Genomic DNA, 18,989 nt, shown 5'->3' with positions numbered 1-18,989 from the left:
AAGACCCAGGAGAATTTTAAGGAGCTACAGAGAGATTTAGATAAAATTTATGCTTGGATTCTAAAGTGGAAACTTGAATTTGGTCCTAAGAAATGCCATTTGCTGGAAATAGGAAAAGTACAAGGAGACCCACATGGAACTATAAAATGGGTAAAGATATAATAATTAAAAGTAATAAAGAAAAAGATTTTGGGGTGGTTATTCAGGACACACTGTCACCAGAGACATATATAAGTGGGATATTTGGCTCCACATATAGGATGATAAGTAACATTAGAGTGGCTTTTATCTACATGGACATGGATATGATGAAATAAATAATTACAAAAATTATACATCCCAAGTTGGAGTATGCTGTAGTTGTATGGTCTCCACATAGGAAGAAGAATACAAGGAAATTCCAAAGAATACAGAGGATAGCAATGAAGAGGTACCAGAACTGAAGGAAAAGACTTATGAAGAGCATATGGAAGAAATGAGATTAACAAGATTGGAAGAGAATATAGAAAAGGGAGACTTGATAACAATGTACAAATTAATAAACTGTATGAAAAAGTTAGACAAGTTTTGGGGATACACATGGATAAGAAAATAAAATGTACGAGATGACCTACAAAAAAATAAATAAAGAAGAGTAAATTTAATGTAGTTTCCTGTATTGAAGCATTGATCTCTGGAATACTTTCAGTGAGGAGGTGGTTACAGCTGCTAATATGAGTAAATTTAAAGAAAAATTGGATAACTCTAGATATGGAGACAGGATAAATGAACTTTAACTCAGATCCTGTACAATACAACTAGGTACATACAACAAGGTAAACACACACAACAATTCCTCCTAATATGTACCTGTTATGACCAACAACCACTCCACACAATAGCAATTCTTTTAATTAAAAAAAATATATATGGAAAAAAATTACTTTCAGGCTAGGCTTTCATCTTTTCCATGTTTGAACAGATTTTCTGAACTTAGTTTATGTATGGTTTTGGCCAGCAGCCTCCACACAAGAAAATTAAGAAAATACATACATACACATATACATTATATATATATATATATATATATATATATATATATATATATATATATATATATATATATATATATATATATATATATATATATATATATATATATATATATATATATATATATATTAGAATGCTGCCAGTATGATCAAATAGTCAACATGTTCATTCTATATTTATTCTTTTTAAAATGTTTTCTGAAATGTAATTCACTGATATCATGCAGCATGAGAAAATCTTTGATCAACTCACTCATCATCTCTCCTGCTTCCCTCAAGAAGGGCACAGGCAGCTTCCTCCGTGGCCATGCGCTGGCTGATGGTTTGGTATGTTTTGGTATTCAGTTTCTCCTCCATATGATCCCTTGCAGTTCAAAATCCGAATAAATTTTCTGTTTGGAGAAAATAGACGAATTTAAAATGAGTTTTGTAGTATCTTAAATCTGTATAAAATACGAGTTTTCTTTAATAAATACATGAGTGGCAGAATTTTTCCCTTTAGTTTTAGTCATAGATCTTATATTTTTATGATGATTCAATGCTTTTGTAAATTATCCCAAAATTTTTTTAAGATGCTCTCTTTTATATAATGTTTTAGAAACAAGGATATCAAATAGCTTTATTATATCATGGGTTATTGAAAATATTAAGCTATAGTTTCCCTTCTCCACACCATGGATGGTCTCTTATCCATCTCTGAAATTCCTTTTAAAGTTTTATTAATTTAACAAAATGTAAAATGTGAGCCATATATGATCAATATTATGTAATCCATGTCACACGACCATAGCTGAATAACATCAAGCTGCATTATGAATGACTCATTCTTCACTTGATTACTGAGCTTTTGAAAAAGAGATAGAAATTATTATTGAGATGTACAAGATTTTGTATAGAATATATGACTTGGACTGCTATTATGACATATCAACTTTGAGATGAGAAAACAGGCATCATAAAATGAAACTCCAAAAAACTGCTTAAACAAAGAACCAGAACATACACAAGAAAGTACTCAGCTCCATATAGAATTATGATAATAGAATAAGAAGCTGGCTCTGATTATCAATTTACGATCTGTAAAAATATTTAAGATCTGTAAGAATACTGAAGAGGATGTTAGGCAGGATTTAGAAAATCAGACTAATTCTGTGACATGCATGCAATGCATACTACTTTGAATAGCAACTTGGAGTTTGATCACAGGCTTCATAGCCTGCTTTTGAATGTTATTTGTAAGCAATTCAGTTAAAAGTGATTATTTTTCATATGAAGACTACAAGAGAATAATGGGGGACTAAATTATAAACAGCAGAAATGTTACTTTTGGCGAGAAATGTAACGGATATTTTTTAAAATGTTTACATACATATAATGAAGAAAGTAAGACAAAAAGAATGGCTCAGTTCAAAGTGAAAGAGAGTATAATGAGAAGACATATGTACATTAATTGATGGAGTAGCTGGAAAAAAGTATAGCAATGAGACCAGATAGTATGTCACATAATATTTTGGAGAAGTGCAGGTGAAATTGTTCACACCAATATGCAACATAAATGAATGCTCCTTAAGCTCAGAAAGTACACATGATTCAAAAAGTAAATGAACAAAAAGACTTTGGATTAGTGATATGGGATAACCTATCACCAGTGAAGTATGCAGAAAAAATATACAGACTGGATAGTGAGGAACAAAAAGATGGTTTTTCATTTTCTGGATAAGGATTTGACAGAAAAGATAATTACTACAACAATTAGACCAAAACTGGAAACTCTAAGTGAAATACTGTCCACAAAAAAAAATAGGAGAGAGAGAGAGAGAGAGAGAGAGAGAGAGAGAGAGAGAGACTCTCTCTCAGTCTCTCTCTCTCTCTCTCTCTCTCTCTCTCTCTCTCTCTCTCTCTCTCTCTCTCTCTCTCTCTCTCTCTCTCCAGGGATAGTTTAACAGGCTGTAGTGGAAGTTATTGGGGTTTTCAAGGTTCCAGGGATAGTTTAACAGGCTGTAGTGGAAGTTATTGGGGTTTTCAAGGTTCCAGGGATAGTTTAACAGGCTGTAGTGGAAGTTATTGGGGTTTTTAAGGTTCCAGGGATAGTTTAACAGGCTGTAGTGGAAGTTATTGGGGTTTTTAAGGTTCCAGGGATAGTTTAATAGGCTGTAGTGGAAGTTATTGGGGTTTTTAAGGTTCCAGGGATAGTTTAACAGGCTGTAGTGGAAGTTACTGGCATTTTCAAGGTTCCAGGGATAGTTTAACAGACTGTAGTGGAAGTTATTGGGGTTTTCAAGGCTCCAGGGATAGTTTAACAGGCTGTAGTGGAAGTTATTGGCGTTTAAAATTTTTTTTCTCAAATGTAAACGCTTTCTTTATTTTCTCTTCTGTGTGTGTGTGTGTGTGTGTGTGTGTGTGTGTATGTGTGGTGAGGAAGCAAGGCAATGATGATGATGATAATAGTGACAAGAACAGTAGAAGAAGTGACAATACCAACAAGAACAACAACAACAACAACAACAGTAGTATATTAACAAGAATGAAAATATTAAGTTGAAAAAATTAACAGAACCAAAGAGTAACTGATAGAAAGCATGCAGGAAAAAAGGACAAGATCAAGATTAACAAAGATAACAATAACATGATGCAAGTGATACTGACTGAGTTAGGGCATGATAGGAATGAAAGAGTGGAGAAGACAGGAAAGGAATGGATGGTGTTGTTGCTGGGACTGGGTAGAGAGGCGAATGAAAGGATGATTGAGGCGGTGAAAGAGTTTCTGGAGAGAATGTGGCGTGCCAGGTGTATGAACAATTAGGATAGAGGATGCTGTTCGTTTCTCTTTTTTTTTTTTTTTCCCCCTTTCTACAGGAGTTGCCGATCCAAAGGCCTGGCTCAGGAGTGATCCTCTGCCACCTGTACCATCAAGATCAAGATCGAGATAACAATGGGCCCCCTCCGCTCCGAGTGTGTACAAGTGGCTTTGCCTTGCTCTCTGAGTTTTCTCTGAGTTTTGTGGTTTGTTTCTCTTGCCTGTGTGCTGAAATACCCTGAAAATGGTGATGAGCGCGTGTGGTTCATGCGAGGAGAGTGTGGCGAACAGGCAAAGGGCTGTGGCATGCGAGAGATGCATGACCTGGTTCCATGTAGCCTGTGTGGGCATGAGGGAGGCCAACATGAAGGCGCTGGGATTCGAGCTTCTGGTGTTCCTCTGCAGGGAATGCCTGAGCAAGAGCCTCAATGAATTGAGGAACCAGGATGAAGAAAAAGAAGAGAGTGGAGCAGAGCACCCAGACAGAAAACCTGATGAAAGAGGCAGAAGCACAGACGACGAAGACTGAAGAAAGAAAAGACCAGCAAGAAGTGGTGGAAGTGGCCAGAACAGACAGACGCCCAAGGAAGAAGAGAATGGTAATCAAGAAAGCCCCACTACGTGTCATTGGAGACAGCATGGTAAGGAAGACTCCCGACTTTGTGAGAAGGGAAATTGAGTGCACCAGCATGGGAGGTGCTAAGATTCAAGACGTCAAGAGGAAAGTCAAGGAAGAAGTGCAAGAAATGGAAGAGAGAAGCCTGCTAGTTGTCCAAGGAGGAGGCAACAACTTAGTAGAGGCAAGTGCTGAAGACACAGTAAAGGAAGTGATAGAAGCAGTGAGGGCAGCAGAAGAGAAGATGTGTGTGGCTGTGGTGGGGGTCCTGCAGCGCCCACGGGAAGGAGTGCAGCATGAGAGGGTCAGAAGAGAAACGAACCGCAAGATATGCATGGAACTCATGAAGGTCAAGATGGAATGGATGACAGAGAAGAAGGGCAACGTGAGCTTCCTGGACATGGATGGGATCCTTGACCAGGACAAATTCTTCGGGAGAGACGGGGTCCACCTCAACCACAACGTGAATGAGAGGCTAGGACGTCGACTGGCCGAGTGGATGAGGGCGAGGCAGGTGTGTTGTGTGGACGACGCATGACGAGGAGGACCCACTGATGTCAGCAAACATGAAAGAAAAGAGACTAACCAGGCAAGTAAATGTGTGAAGATTGGCTGTATGAATGTGAGAGGATGGGGTGTGGGCAAGTTTGAGGATGTATGCAAGGAGCTCAGGGAGTGGAGGTTTGACTCAGTCGGGCTCACTGAGACTCACCTGAGAGATGATGTACGAATGGAGGGATGCGAGTACGTTATGATTGGAAAGGGGCGTAAGGCACAGGAAACACTGGGAGGAGGCGTAGCCCTACTCTACAAGAAAGAAAGAGGACTGAAAGTAGAGGAGATTGATGTGGGGGAGTGTACAAGTAGTGAGGATGTGCTTGCAGTCAGAGTGGAATGCATGGATGGTCGTGGCAGACCAGAGAAGGTGGTACTAGTGGTAGCGTACATGACTGTCATGGGTGAAAGAGCAGAGAGGGAAAATAGGAGGAAGTATGACATACTTAAGAAAGTTGTGAGAGAGCATGGAGAGGAGAGTGCTAGTTATGGGTGACATGAATGCACATGTGGGAATACTGGGGGAACAGGTGAACAGGAATGGTGAAATGCTTGGAGAGTTCCTTGATGAACTGGGGCTGGAAAATCTGAATGTTACTTTGGCTGAGGGGCGTGTGACTTGGAGTGCAAGAGAACAGGAATCGGCAATTGACTACATGTTGGTGAATGGAAGAATGCGTGAAATTGTGTCGCACATGTGGATAGATGAGGATGGTTTGGTTGATATTGTGTCTGATCACAACATGCTAGTTGTGGAGTGCTTGATGCAGGGTGGGAATGAAGTGAAAGTGGCAAGTAAGAAAAAGAAGTGGAGACTGAGAGATGTAGGGTGGGAGAACTTTCAGGTTGATCTGAGTGAGAGAAGCTGGGACGACGAAAGTGTGCATGACGTGGAGCATCTGAATGAGAAACTGGTTGAGGACGTGAGGGGTGCTGCTGAGAACCAGATAGGGTTTGTGAGAGTAGGTAGAAGAAAGAATGTATGTAAACCATGGTGGAATGATGAAATCAGAGCAGCTAGGAAGGAGCGAAAGAGAATGAGTAGACAGTGTAGATGGCTGAGGAAAAAGAGGCATGAAAGCGATGAGGCAGAGAATGAGTATCAGAATGCATGGACAGCGTATGTGAAGCAGCAGCGGTTGACAAGACGAATGATAATGAATGCTAAAGTGAAGAGTGAAAGGAGCGTGATTCAATCTTTAAGGGAGAAAGGTATGGAAGGTGGCCGTGAATGGTACAAGTTCGTGAGAGGTGAGAATATGTCAGGTTAGGTTAGGTTAGGTTTATGTCATCTATAGACGTAGGAATGGGATTAAACACAGCCGAAACTTCTTTATTATCCTCTATCTCATCTATAAGCACAGTAATAGGATTAAACACCATTAAAACCTCATTATTACCCTATATATCACAAATTCACCCCCTTCATGTCATCTATAGATGTAGGAATGGGATTAAACACAGCCGAAACCTCTCTATTACCTCCTATCTCATCTATAAGCGCAAGTATAGGATTAAACACCATTTTTAGCATGAGTAATCCCCTTTTTAGGCACAGGAAGTAATAATAACGCTTCTAACTCCCTTTACAGACTGAAAAACAGATTCAGAACCCCTTAAACTTTCCTAAATAGGATCAGAACCCCTAAAACTCCCCTTGAATAGGATTAGAACCCTTAAAACCCCCTTTGGACCCTTTTTAATGCAATCCAACCCTCCACACAGGCACCGAGAGAGGACTGGAACGGGTGGAGCCTATTTTGAAGTTCCACGTGGGATCAACTCTCCTCCACTGGGCGGCATCGAAGGGTTACGATGACCTGGTGGTTGACCTCCTTGTTCGGGGCTTGTCTGTGAGTGTGTGGGGAGAGAGAGAGAGAGGGGGGGTTGATAATGCAGAAGTGTTGTTAATCTGTCGCTAGAACTGTAAAAATACTCTTGAAAACCCTCGTCACTTCAAGTAGAGCCTTTGGAATGTAGAAATATTGTTAATCTGCCACTAGAACCTTAAAAATACTCTTGAAAGCCCTTGTCACTTCAACTACACAGTCTTTGGAATGTAGAAATCTTGTTAATCTGTCACTAGAACCTTAAAAACACCCTTGAAAACCCTTGCCACTTCAACTAGAGCCTTTGGAATGTAGAAATCTTTGTTAATCTGTCACTAGAACCTTAAAAATACCCTTGAAAACCCTCACCATTTCAACTAGAGCCTTTGGAATGTAGAAATCTTGTTAATCTGCCACTAGAACCTTAAAAACACCCTTGAAAACCCTCACCATTTCAACTAGAGCCTTTGGAATGTAGAAATCTTGTTAATCTGCCACTAGAACCTTAAAAACACCCTTGAAAACCCTTGCCACTTCAACTAGAGCCTTTTGAATGTAGAAATCTTGTTAATCTGTCACTAGAACCATAAAAACACTCTTGAAAACCCTTGCCACTTCAACTAGAGCCTTTTGAATGTAGAAATCTTGTTAATCTGCCACTAGAACCTTAAAAACACCCTTGAAAACCCTTGCCACTTCAACTAGAGCCTTTTGAATGTAGAAATCTTGTTAATCTGTCACTAGAACCATAAAAACACTCTTGCAAACCCTTGCCACTTCAAATAGAGCCTTTTGAATGTAGAAATCTTGTTAATCTGTCACTAGAACCTTAAAAACACTCTTGCAAACCCTTGCCACTTCAAATAGAGCCTTTTGAATGTAGAAATCTTGTTAATCTGTCACTAGAACCTTAAAAACAACCCTTGAAAACCCTTGCCATTTCAACTAGAAGGAAGAAAGGCTTTTAGTGAGACCCTTGTGTTATGTTGGCACCCTTGACTGCCCCCCACCTAGCCCCCCTGACCAGCACAGTAAACCAAACTTACCTGCCCTTCATAAACAATTACATTTCATCATTCAACTGAAAAAAACACAAATTAACTTAGTTTTGTTGACATCCACAAGAGAGACAGTTTGTTCAGCCATGTTCACTGTTTCAACCACCACCACCACCACCACCACTACTACCACCACCACCGCCTCTTCTACAGGTGGATGCTTGTGATCGGTTGGGCCGCACTCCACTGGGGCTGGCCACCTTTGCCGGCCACACTAGTATTGTCAACACCCTGCTGCAGGAGAACGCCTCTCTTTCTGCTGAAGGTGAGAGAGAGAGAGAGAGAGAGAGAGAGAGAGAGAGAGAGAGAGAGAGAGAGAGAGAGGAATATATAGACAGAAACATAAAAAAAGAGAGAGAGACAAAGTTTGTGTGTTTGTGAGGTAGAGAGAGAGAGAGAGAGAGATTGAGTATGTATTGAGAGTAAGAGAGAGAGAGAGAGAGAGAGAGAGAGAGAGAGAGAGAGAGAGAGAGAGAGAGAGAGACACCCCCTAACCTAACCTAACCCAATCTAACCTAACCTAATCTAGCTTAACCTAACCTAACCTAACCCAGTCTAACCTAACCTAACCTAACTTAACCTAACCTAACTTAACCTAACCCAACCTAACCTAACCTAACCTAACCCAATCTAACCTAACCTAACCTAACCTAACCCAACCCAACCTAACCTAACCTAACGTAACCCAACCTAACCTAACCTAACCTAACGTAACCTAACCTAACCTAACCTAACCCAATCTAACCTAACCTAACCTAACCCAATCTAACCTAACCTAACCTAACCCAACCTAACCTAACCTAACCTAACCCAACCTAACCTAACCTAACCTAATCTAACCTAACCTAACCTAGCTTAACCTAACCTAACCTAACCTAACCTAGCTTAACCTAACCTAACCAAACCTAACCTAGCTTAACCTAACCTAACCTAACCTAACCTAGCTTAACCTAACCTAACCTAACCTAACCCAATCTAACATAACGTAACTTAACCTAACCTAACCTAACCCAACCTAACCTAACCTACCTTAACCTAACCTAACCTAACCTAATCTAACCTAACCTAACCTAACCTAGCTTAACCTAACCTAACCTAACCTAACCTAACCTAATCTAACCTAACCTAACCTAACCTAGCTTAACCTAACCTAACCTAACCTAACCCAACCCAATCTAACGTAACCTAACCTAACCTAACCTAACCTAACCCAACAGACAAGGACTGGAGGATAATATCTCGTGAGGAGGTTGGTCTCTGCATAGTTCGGGTCATTGAAGAAACTGCCGTGTGTTCTCTTGACGCGGCCAGGTCAGACGGCTTCACCCTGCTCCACCTGGCTGCCCAGCAAGGCTACCCGAACATGATGCATCGGCTTCTGTCCCTGAAGGTGTGCTTAGGGGCGTTTTGGGGTGTTTTTGGGGGTGTTTGTAGTGTTTGGGGTGTGTTGCGGAGGTTAGTGTGTTTTTTTGGGGGGGTGTTTTTTGGATGTTTAGGGAAATTTGGTGTGTTTTTTGGGGTTTTGGGTGTTTTTGGAGTGTTTGCAGTGTTTTTTTGGGGTAGTTTTGGGTGTTTTGGGGATGGTTAAAAGTGTTTTTTGGATGTTTGCAGTGGTTTGCGGATAGTTTTGGGTGTTTAAGGGTGCTTTAGGAGTGTTTTGGTGTGTTTTGAATGTGTTTTGTGGTGTTTGGGGTGTGTTTTGGAGTGTTAAAGGGTGTTTTGGAGTGTTTAAGGTTGTTTTTGGGTGTGTAAGGATGTTTTGGGATGTTTTTGGTATGTTTTGGGGATATTTAAGGGTGTTTTGGGATGTTATTGGAGTGTTAAAGGGTGTTTTGGGGTGTTTAAGGTTGTTTTTGGGTGTTTAAGGGTGTTTTGGGATGTTATTGGTATGTTTTGGGGATATTTAAGGATGTTTTGGGATGTTTTTGGTATGTTTTAGGGATATTCAAGGGTGTTTTGGGATGTTTTTGGTATGTTTTAGGGATATTTAAGGGTGTTTGGGATGTTTTTGGTATGTTTTGGGGATATTTAAAGGTGTTTTGGGATGTTTTTTGTATATTTTAGGGATATTTAAGGGCATTTTGGGATGTTTTTGGTATGTTTTAGGGATATTTAAGGGTGTTTTGGGATGTTTTTGGTATGTTTTAGGGATATTTAAGGGTGTTTTGGGATGTTTTTGGTATGTTTTGGGGATATTTAAGGGTGTTTTGGGATGTTTTGTATATTTTAGGGATATTTAAGGTGTTTTGGTATGTTTTAGGGATATTTAAGGGTGTTTTGGGATGTTTTTGGTATGTTTTAGGGATATTTAAGGGTGTTTTGGGATGTTTTTGGTATGTTTTAGGGATATTTAAGGGTGTTTTGGGATGTTTTTGGTATGTTTTATGGATATTTAAGGGTGTTTTGGGATGTTTTTGGTATGTTTTTGGGATATTTAAGGGTGTTTTGGGATGTTTTGTATATTTTAGGGATATTTAAGGTGTTTTGGTATGTTTTAGAGATATTTAAGGGTGTTTTGGGATGTTTTTGGTATGTTTTAGGGATATTTAAGGGTGTTTTGGGATGTTTTTGGTATGTTTTAGGGATATTTAAGGGTGTTTTGGGATGTTTTTGGTATGTTTTGGGGATATTTAAGGGTGTTTTGGGATGTTTTTGGTATGTTTTGGGTATATTTAAGGGTGTTTTGGGATGTTTTTGGTATGTTTTGGGGATATTTAAGGGTGTTTTGGAATGTTTTTGGTATGTTTTAGGGATATTTAGGGGTGTTTTGGGATGTTTTTGGTATGTTTTGGGTATATTTAAGGGTCTTTTGGGATGTTTTTGGTATGTTTTGGGGATATTTAAGGGTGTTTTGGGATGTTTTTGGTATGTTTTAGGGATATTTAGGGGTGTTTTGGGATGTTTTGGAGTGTTATTACCCCTACACAACCCAAACTAACCTAACCTCACAACCTCAAGGTATCACCAGACGTACGCAACAACCAAGGCGAAACCCCGCTGTTTGTCGTGATCCGGAACAACCAGCTGGCCTGCGTTCAACAGCTGATTAATGCTGGCACACGTCTGAACCTCGTCGACAACCGCGGGGGGTCAGCTCTGCACATGGCGGCCAAGAACGGAAATGTGACGGTAATTGATATGCTCCTGATATGCTGCAATAAGATCGGTTATACGCCTGTTTACTACGCCATCAATGCCAGCAGGTGAGGGAGGAGGAGGAGTGAGTGAGTGAGTGAGTGAGTGAGTGAGGGAGGAGGAGTGGAGGTCTCGACCTTATAAGAGGAGGAGAAAGAGATTTAGAATTTGTACAGGAAGAGGAGGAGGAGGAGGAGTGGAGGTTTAGAGCTTATAACAGGAGGAGAAAGAGATTTAGAATTTGTACAGAAGGAGGAAGAGGAGGAGGTGGAGGAGGAGGAAGAAGAAGAAGAGTGAGGGAGGAGGTGGAGGCTTAGGGTTTGTAAAAGAGGAGGAGAAGGAAGATTAGGATCACTACAGAACAACACATAATACTCTTGCACTTATCAAAAACACACACAAAAAAAAACACCCTTTAAAAACCAAAAAAAAACACCAAAAACACCCTTTAAAACTGCAAAAACCACTCATAAACACTTTATCTTAACAAAAACACCCAAAAACACCCTTTAAAACCACAAAAACCACTCATAAACACTTTATCTTAACAAAAAAACCCAAAAACACCCCTTAAAACCACAAAAACCACTCATAAACACTTTAACTTAACAAAAACTCCAACAACACCCAAAAACACCCTTTAAAACCCCCCAAAAAAATAACCATGAGCACTTCAACTTAACAAAAACACACAAAAACACTTTAAAACCACAAAAAAACCCAAAAACACCCATAAACACTTTAATTTAACCAAAACTCCCTAAAACACCCTAAAAAATAACCATAAACACTTCAACTTAACAAAAACACCCAAAAACACCCTTCAAAACCCCAAAAAACACCCCAAAACACTTTAACTTAACAAAAACAACAAAAAAAAACATCTTTAAAACTCCACATCCAAACAAAAACACCAACTCAACAAAAACACCCAAAAAACACACAAAAACGCACTTTTAAAACCCCAAAACACCCAAAAACGTTTCAACTCAGCAAAAAACACTTCAAAACACCCAGAAACACTTTTAAACCCAAAAAGACTTTAATTCAACAAAAAACACCAAAAAAAAACCACCAAAAAACACCCCAAACTGAACCAAACCAAACCTAACCTAACCAAAGCAACCCCACAGGTACGACATTGTGCAGCGGTTCCTCGAGTACAGCCTGGTCCGCAAGGTGCATTGCAAGGCGACAAACGGCGAAACACTCCTGCAATTTTACACCGAACGGAACAACTTGGGGCAGTACGACAATGCAGTGGTGTGCGTGCTGGAGTGCGAGAAGCTCCTGCACTCAACCAAGCCTAGCGCGGAGATGTGTCTTCGCGTGCAACTGGGAACGACAGAGGCCAGTTCGAAGGCCCGCGCTCAGCTGCAGGCCATGTACGAGTCGACGAGAGCACAACGCCACTGCTGGAATTTTGGTTCTTTCTCTCTTGTTTTCTGCTTCCGTCGGTTTTTTACTACCTAGACGTGTACACCGACATTCTGCTGGCGGTGGAGTACCATCAAGATTACCTGAAGAGCATCAATGACTCCGATGTGGTGGGGACGAGGAACATGACGAGTGCTAATCATTCGCTGTCCGAGGAGATGGTGGTGCTGGTGGATGGCGAGGAGGAGGTGAGTGCGTGTGTGTGTTTGTTTGTTGAACTATATGTAAAAGGCTGAAATAAACTCAAAATGCACTCAAATGATACTTAAACACACTTTACCATCCAAAAACACACAAGAAACACCAAGAAACACATACTAACACACCCAGACAGCCACATACAAACAGTAACACCCCAAAAACACCCAAATTACCCAGAAACACATTTTGTCACCCCAAAACATCTCATAAAACATCCCAAGATGTCCAAAAACACACAAAAAACACAAAAAGACACTCAAAAACCCACAAAAACACACAAAACCCACAAAAACTCACAAAACACCCACTAAAACACTAAAAAATACCCCACTAACACTCAAAAACACACAAAAAACACTGAAAAACACACAAAAAACACTGAAAAGTACCCCAAAAAGCACTCTAAAACATCCAAAACACACAAAAACACCCCAAAACACAAAAAAACACAAAAAAACCACCCTACACACACACACACACACACACACACATTTACCCATCTCTCTAAAAACCCCTCAATGTCTCCCTCCCTCTCTCTCCCTCTCTCTCCCAGGAAGCAGAAGGATTCCTCGCCAACCTAACAGACAACCCAGACAAGATCAATTTCCTATTCACCGTTTTCTTCATCCTGCTGCCAATTACCCTGTTGTCCACTTGGAATCTGTACATTCATGTGACGCAGCAAGATATCCTTCCCATTTTCAAACTGCTACCTTCGTTTTTGCGTGTATCGTTGTAAACGCTCATATTTCTCACCCCCCTGGCCCTCGTCATGGCGTACCTCGAAAATACTTACGCGCAGATGAAGCACATGAACGTCACAGTGCGTCAGATGCAGGAGGTTGGGGTATGTACTGTCTATGGGGTGCTTTGGGGTGAATGTGTGCGTTTTGGGGTGTTTTTGGTTTGTTTTTGGTGTTTTCTTGGATGTGTTTGGGGTGTTTTGGTGTGTTTTGGGTGTTTTGGGGTGTTTTTGGGTGTGTGGGGTGTTTTTGGGTGTTTTTGGGGTGTTTTTGGATGTGTTTTGGTTTGTTTTGGAGTGTTTTTCAATATTTTGGGGGTGTTTGGTGTGTTTTTGGGGTGTTCAAGGGTGTTCTTGGGTGTTTTTGGAATGTTTTTTTTGGGGTGTTTTGTATATTTTAAGGTGTTTTTTAGTGTTTAAGGGTGTTTGGGTGGGAGTTTCCAAGTGGATAGGGTTTTTTTTAGCTTGAGTTGATAGGTGGTTTTTTTTTTATTTATTTAATTATTTTATTTTTATTTATTTGTTTTGTTTATTTTATTTATTTATTTTTTTTTTTTGTGGGAGCTCTGTGTGTGTGTGTGTGTGTGTGTGTGTGTGAGGTTAAAAGAGGAGGAGAAGGAGGAGGGAGAGAGGAAGGGAGGGAGGGAAGGTAGATATTGAGAAAACTTACTTAAAATTCTCTCTCTCTCTCTCTCTCTCTCTCTCTCTCTCTCTCTCTCTCTCTCTCTCTCTCTCTCTCTCTCTCTCTCTCTCTCTCTCTCTCTCTCTTTCTCTCTCTCGCACACACCATGATAACAAAAATAACAATAATAACAGTAATAATTCCTGTAATCCAACTTAACCCAAGCTAACATACACCCCCCCCTACCCCTTTGCCCCCTATCCCCCTTGCCCCCTACCCCCCTCTCCCCCCCAGGTTGATAACAAAGAGAGGCACAACCCGCCAGTGGGGGGGTTGCCTCTGAGCCCAGCAACTCACTCTTCCCACACACACACACACACACACACACACACACACACACACACACACACACACACACACACACACACACACACACACAAAAAAAACACTGTTATTCACCTCCAAACACCACAAAACACCGCAAAACACACCAAATCACCCCAAAAACACCCCATAAACACCAAAACAGTCCAAAACTCACCCTAACACACTTATTCATTTTCCTTTACCCTTTCAACACTCAGTCCCCTTCAAACACCGCAAAAACACCCCAAAAACACTTCCAAACACACCCAAAACACCCCCAAACACACCCAAACACACTTATTCATTTTCCTTTATCCTTTAAACACTCAGTCCCCTTCAAACACCCCAAAAACACCCAGAAACACTCCAAAAACACCCATTTTCTATTTCATCCACCCCTGACTTAACTTAGCCCAGAAATTTAAAAAATACCCTTAAATACCCAAAAACACTGTAAAAACACCTCAAAACACCCATTTTCTATTTCATCCATCCCTAACTTAACTAACCTAGCCAAAACACCCAAAAACATACCCAAAAACACACCAAAAACACCAAAAAACACCTCAAAACACCCATTTTCTAATTTAGTTAACCCTTAAATTAACATAACCTAGTGAAAAAACACCAAAAATACCTTTAAATGCCCCAAAACACCCAAAAACATCATTTAACACCAAAAAACACCCCAAAAACACCATTTAACACCATAAAACACCCAAAAACACCCAAAAACAACACCAGGCGCACTGTACATCTCCTCAGACCCACCCAGGACTAACGCAGGCACTCTTACAGGTGGACTCGAAATCGTACAACAGCTTTCCCCCCCACGGGCCTACCAAGACCTACCGGCACCACATGAGGGACATGGAGATCAGAAAATATTATGACTTTAAGCATGTCGTGCAGATGAGGGTCGCAATCACCAACGTCATGGAGGCCACACTCGAGTCGGCCTTTCAGTTAATTCTGCAGCTGTATATCGTTGGGAGGCATTACACTGAGTTGGACCAGGTGCGTTTGTGTGTGTGTTTGTGGGTGTTTGTGGGTGTGTGGGGGTGTTTTGGTTTAAGTACAAAAAAAAAAAAACTGAAACACCCTAAAACACCCAAAAACACCTCTAAAACACCCAAAAACATCCCAAAACACACAAAAACACCAAAAAAAACACACTGAAACACCCAAAAACACCCCAAAAACACCCAAAAATACCCAAAAACACTAAAAAACTACAAAAACACCCATTAGTACCCTAAAAACACCCAAAAAACACCACAAAACACCCAAAACCACCCAAAAACATCACAAAACACCCCAAGACACCCAAAAACACCTAAAAACACACAAAAACACCCAAGACAACCACTCCATCATCCCCACCCCTTCTCCTCCTCCTCCTCTTCCTCCTACAACCACAACTAACACCACAACTTTCCCACAACAGGTTAAGGACGTGACACTGGGCAGCATCCTGTCTTTTGTCACCACTGGGCCACAACACACAGCGTTCCAAACCGGTGTTCTCTGTCCTCATCTCCCTTGTGTCCCTCACCTGGTCCTTCACATCCTACCACAGGTTCTCCAAACTCGGAGGGCTGACTATTTTAAATGCACTGCCCCTCCTGTTCGCAATATTCTTCCAGGTACGGTTCTTAGGGCCGGTTTAATTGTGTATCTTGTGTTTTTAAGTGTGTTTGGGTTTGTGAAAGTGTTTTTTTGGGTTTTGTGTGTGTTTTTTTGGGTGTTTTGGGGTGTTTTTGGGTGTTTAAGGGTGTTTAAGGGTGTTTTTGGGGTATTTAAGGGTGTTTTTTTTTGGGGGGGTATTTAAGGATGTTATTGGGTGTTTTTGGGATATTTAAGGGTGTTTTTGGGTGTTTTTGGGTATATAACGGTGTTTAAGGGGTTTTTTTGGGTGTTTTTGGGATATTTAAGGGTGTTTTTGGGTATTAAAGGGTGTTTTTGGGTATTTTTGGGATATTTAAGGGTGGTTTTTGGGTGTTTTTGGTTATTTTTGGGGTGTTTAGTGTGTTTAAGGATGTTTTGGGGTGTTTTTGGTGTGTTTTTTGGGGTGTTTAAGGGTGTTTTTTGATCTGCTTGTGAATTTTGATGGTGTTTTTTATCTTATAAGTAAATTTTGGGGTTTAAATTTTTTTTTCACTTATTTATTCATTTATTTATTAATTTATTTTTTGTTTGTGTGTGTGTGTGTGTGTGTTTAGGTATAATTATGAGTTTCAAATAGTAATAGTAACAATAATAATAATAATAATAATAATAGTAGTAGTAATAATAATAATAATAATAATAATAATAGTAATAATAATAATAACAATGTGTCCGCAGGTGGTGTCCCGCGCCATCGCCTGTACAGTGTTCACCCTGGCACACACGTGGAAGGTGTTTGTGGTGTTGGGTGTACACTTTGTGGTGGTGCTGGTGTTTAAACTCAAGCTGGAGGAGAGGTGAGTGTGTGTGTGTGTGTGTGTGTGTGTGTGGCAGGTGACACAAGGACACACACAAGCTAAACACTATGAAACAAACACTATAATTCACAACACACCTAAAAGACACCCTAAAATACCTAAAACACCCCAGAACACCCTAAAACACCCCAAAACACCCAAAAAACATGCCCAAAACACCCAAAAACATCTTTAAACACCCTAAAACACACCAAAAACACCCAAGAATTACCAAAAAACACCAAAAAAACTCCAAATATACTCCTAAAACACCCAAAACACCAAAAAAACACCTATAAACACCCCAAAAACACACTAAAACACCAAAACACCCAAAAACACCCATAAAAACCCATAAAAACCAAAAAAAAAAAAAAAACCCAACAACACATTAAAAGACCCCGTTTTCTTTCACCCGCAGTTCAGTGTTGCCAGTACGCACACCGTTTTACTGTTGCCAGTGTTTTTTCATGTACCTGCGTCCATATTTCTACGTTTTCCTTGGCACCATTGCTTCTACGCTAGTGTACTTCAGGTCGGAGAGGCCCTCGGCTGTCAAAAAGCAGAGGGCGCGTCGTCATTCAACCGTAGTGATACAGGTGAGGCTGCAGTGAGGTTAGGTCAGGCTGGGTTAGGTTAAGTTACGTTAAGTTACGTTAAGTTAGGTTAAGTCATGTTAGGTTTGATATTGAAGCAGTATTCAATGACTTAAGCTAACACAAATTTTTCATTCTCTCCCTCCCTTCCCCCCATCGCTGCTATCTCACCCCCTACCCCCCCACAGGTGTTGTTTTTAGTCCTAGCCTTCATCGAGAACCTAGTGATGCTTGGCTTGCCTTGGGGATCTGCTGGCTGGACGACAAATACTTTCATCATACGACACTTTCAAATACGACACTTTCATCATAATTTCTGCTGTCCTGTGTGCCATCAGCTACCTCACTGGCGTTATACTACATGCTGTGTACTATAGGTGAGTCTGTGGCTGTGTCCGAGTGATGCTGTGTGTGTTTGTGGTCTTCGTGTGGGTGTGTGAAGATGTGTTGCAGTGCTGGTGGCTGTGTGTTGTCTGTGTGAGTCTGTGGCTGTGTTTGAGTGATGCTGTGTGGGTGTGTGAAGGTGTGTTGCAGTGCTGGTGGCTGTGTGTTGGCTGTGTGAGTCTGTGGCTGTGTTTGAGTGATGCTGTGTGGGTGTGTGAAGATGTGTTGCAGTGCTGGTGGCTGTGTGTTGGCTGTGTGAGTCTGTGGCTGTGTTTGAGTGATGCTGTGTGGGTGTGTGAAGGTGTGTTGCAGTGCTGGTGGCTGTGTGTTGGCTGTGTGAGTCTGTGGCTGTGTTTGAGTGATGCTGTGTGGGTGTGTGAAGGTGTGTTGCAGTGCTGGTGGCTGTGTGTTGTCTGTGTGAGTCTGTGGCTGTGTTTGAGTGATGCTGTGTGGGTGTCTGAAGGTGTGTTGCAGTGCTGGTGGCTGTGTGTTGTCTGTGTGAGTCTGTGTGTTTCTGTACTGTTGCTTATCATCACTATGCAAAAAAAAAAAAACACCAAAACACCCCAAAACACACCAAAACACCCAAAAAGCACACCAAAACACTCAAAAACACACCAAAACACCCAAAAAACACCCAAAAACACACCAAAACACTCATAAAACACACCCAGAAACACCCAAAAACACCCAAAAACACACCACAACACACCAAAACACCAAAAAAACACCAAAAAAACACCAAAAACACCCCACTAACCTTCTGCACCCCAACAGCTGCTTCGGCCATCCATGGGTGGACATCAACAGACCATCAGTGCACTGGGACGCAGACGAGGGGACCCTGGTATTGTCACATTACCAGCAAGGCAAGGTGTCAAAATGGGCCATAAATTCTTGTTGTAACATTGAACATCACACAGAAATGCCATCTGATTTAATGCCTGGCTTTATTTTAGGTAAAGATATGGCCAGAAGCAAGGAGGTGCACTGGGATAACTTGTAGAGGCCCTGGGGGGGATTGTAGAGTCAGTGGGGGACTTCTGGTGACTCTGGGGAGATTGTGGAGCCTCTGGGGAGATTGTGGTGACTCTGGGAAGATTGTGGTGATGCTTGGGGAGCTTCTGAAGACTCTGGTTAACCTGTGGAAGCCCT

General features: G+C 41.0%; 2 protein-coding genes across 2 annotated transcripts in view; both read left to right on the top strand.

Moving 5' to 3' along the window:
- The first annotated feature begins 2,945 nt into the window (after positions 1-2,945).
- LOC135099105 (uncharacterized) lies at positions 2,946-6,855 on the top strand. The gene is made up of 2 exons (XM_064001540.1): positions 2,946-5,033; positions 6,725-6,855. The coding sequence occupies exon 1, from the start codon at positions 4,275-4,277 to the stop codon at positions 4,980-4,982; it is 708 nt and encodes a 235-aa protein (XP_063857610.1). The 5' UTR covers positions 2,946-4,274; the 3' UTR covers positions 4,983-5,033; positions 6,725-6,855.
- Positions 5,488-18,989, top strand: part of LOC135099113 (uncharacterized) — a 15,949-nt gene continuing 2,447 nt past the window's right edge. Inside the window, 17 exon segments of the mRNA XM_064001545.1 lie at positions 5,488-5,611; positions 6,725-6,852; positions 8,040-8,151; positions 9,104-9,276; positions 10,845-11,089; positions 12,155-12,438; positions 12,441-12,646; positions 13,213-13,386; positions 14,318-14,347; positions 15,188-15,406; positions 15,837-15,869; positions 15,871-16,035; positions 16,736-16,854; positions 17,276-17,453; positions 17,639-17,740; positions 17,742-17,827; positions 18,612-18,989. The exon segment at positions 18,612-18,989 is cut by the window's right edge and continues 2,447 nt beyond it. Coding sequence (XP_063857615.1) covers positions 5,488-5,611; positions 6,725-6,852; positions 8,040-8,151; positions 9,104-9,276; positions 10,845-11,089; positions 12,155-12,438; positions 12,441-12,646; positions 13,213-13,386; positions 14,318-14,347; positions 15,188-15,406; positions 15,837-15,869; positions 15,871-16,035; positions 16,736-16,854; positions 17,276-17,453; positions 17,639-17,740; positions 17,742-17,827; positions 18,612-18,840 — 2,607 coding nt within the window. The 3' untranslated portion in view covers positions 18,841-18,989.

The sequence above is a fragment of the Scylla paramamosain genome, unplaced genomic scaffold (assembly GCF_035594125.1).
Source record: "Scylla paramamosain isolate STU-SP2022 unplaced genomic scaffold, ASM3559412v1 Contig104, whole genome shotgun sequence".
NCBI classification, from domain to species: Eukaryota; Metazoa; Arthropoda; class Malacostraca; order Decapoda; family Portunidae; genus Scylla; species Scylla paramamosain.
Note: the sequence above shows the minus strand (reverse complement) of the source record. Positions and strands in the feature narration are given on the sequence as shown.

Bases quoted from the DNA above. Each gene is read 5' to 3' on its own strand.
- LOC135099105 (XM_064001540.1), top strand. From the start codon at position 4,275: ATGAAGAAAAAGAAGAGAGTGGAGCAGAGCACCCAGACAGAAAACCTG.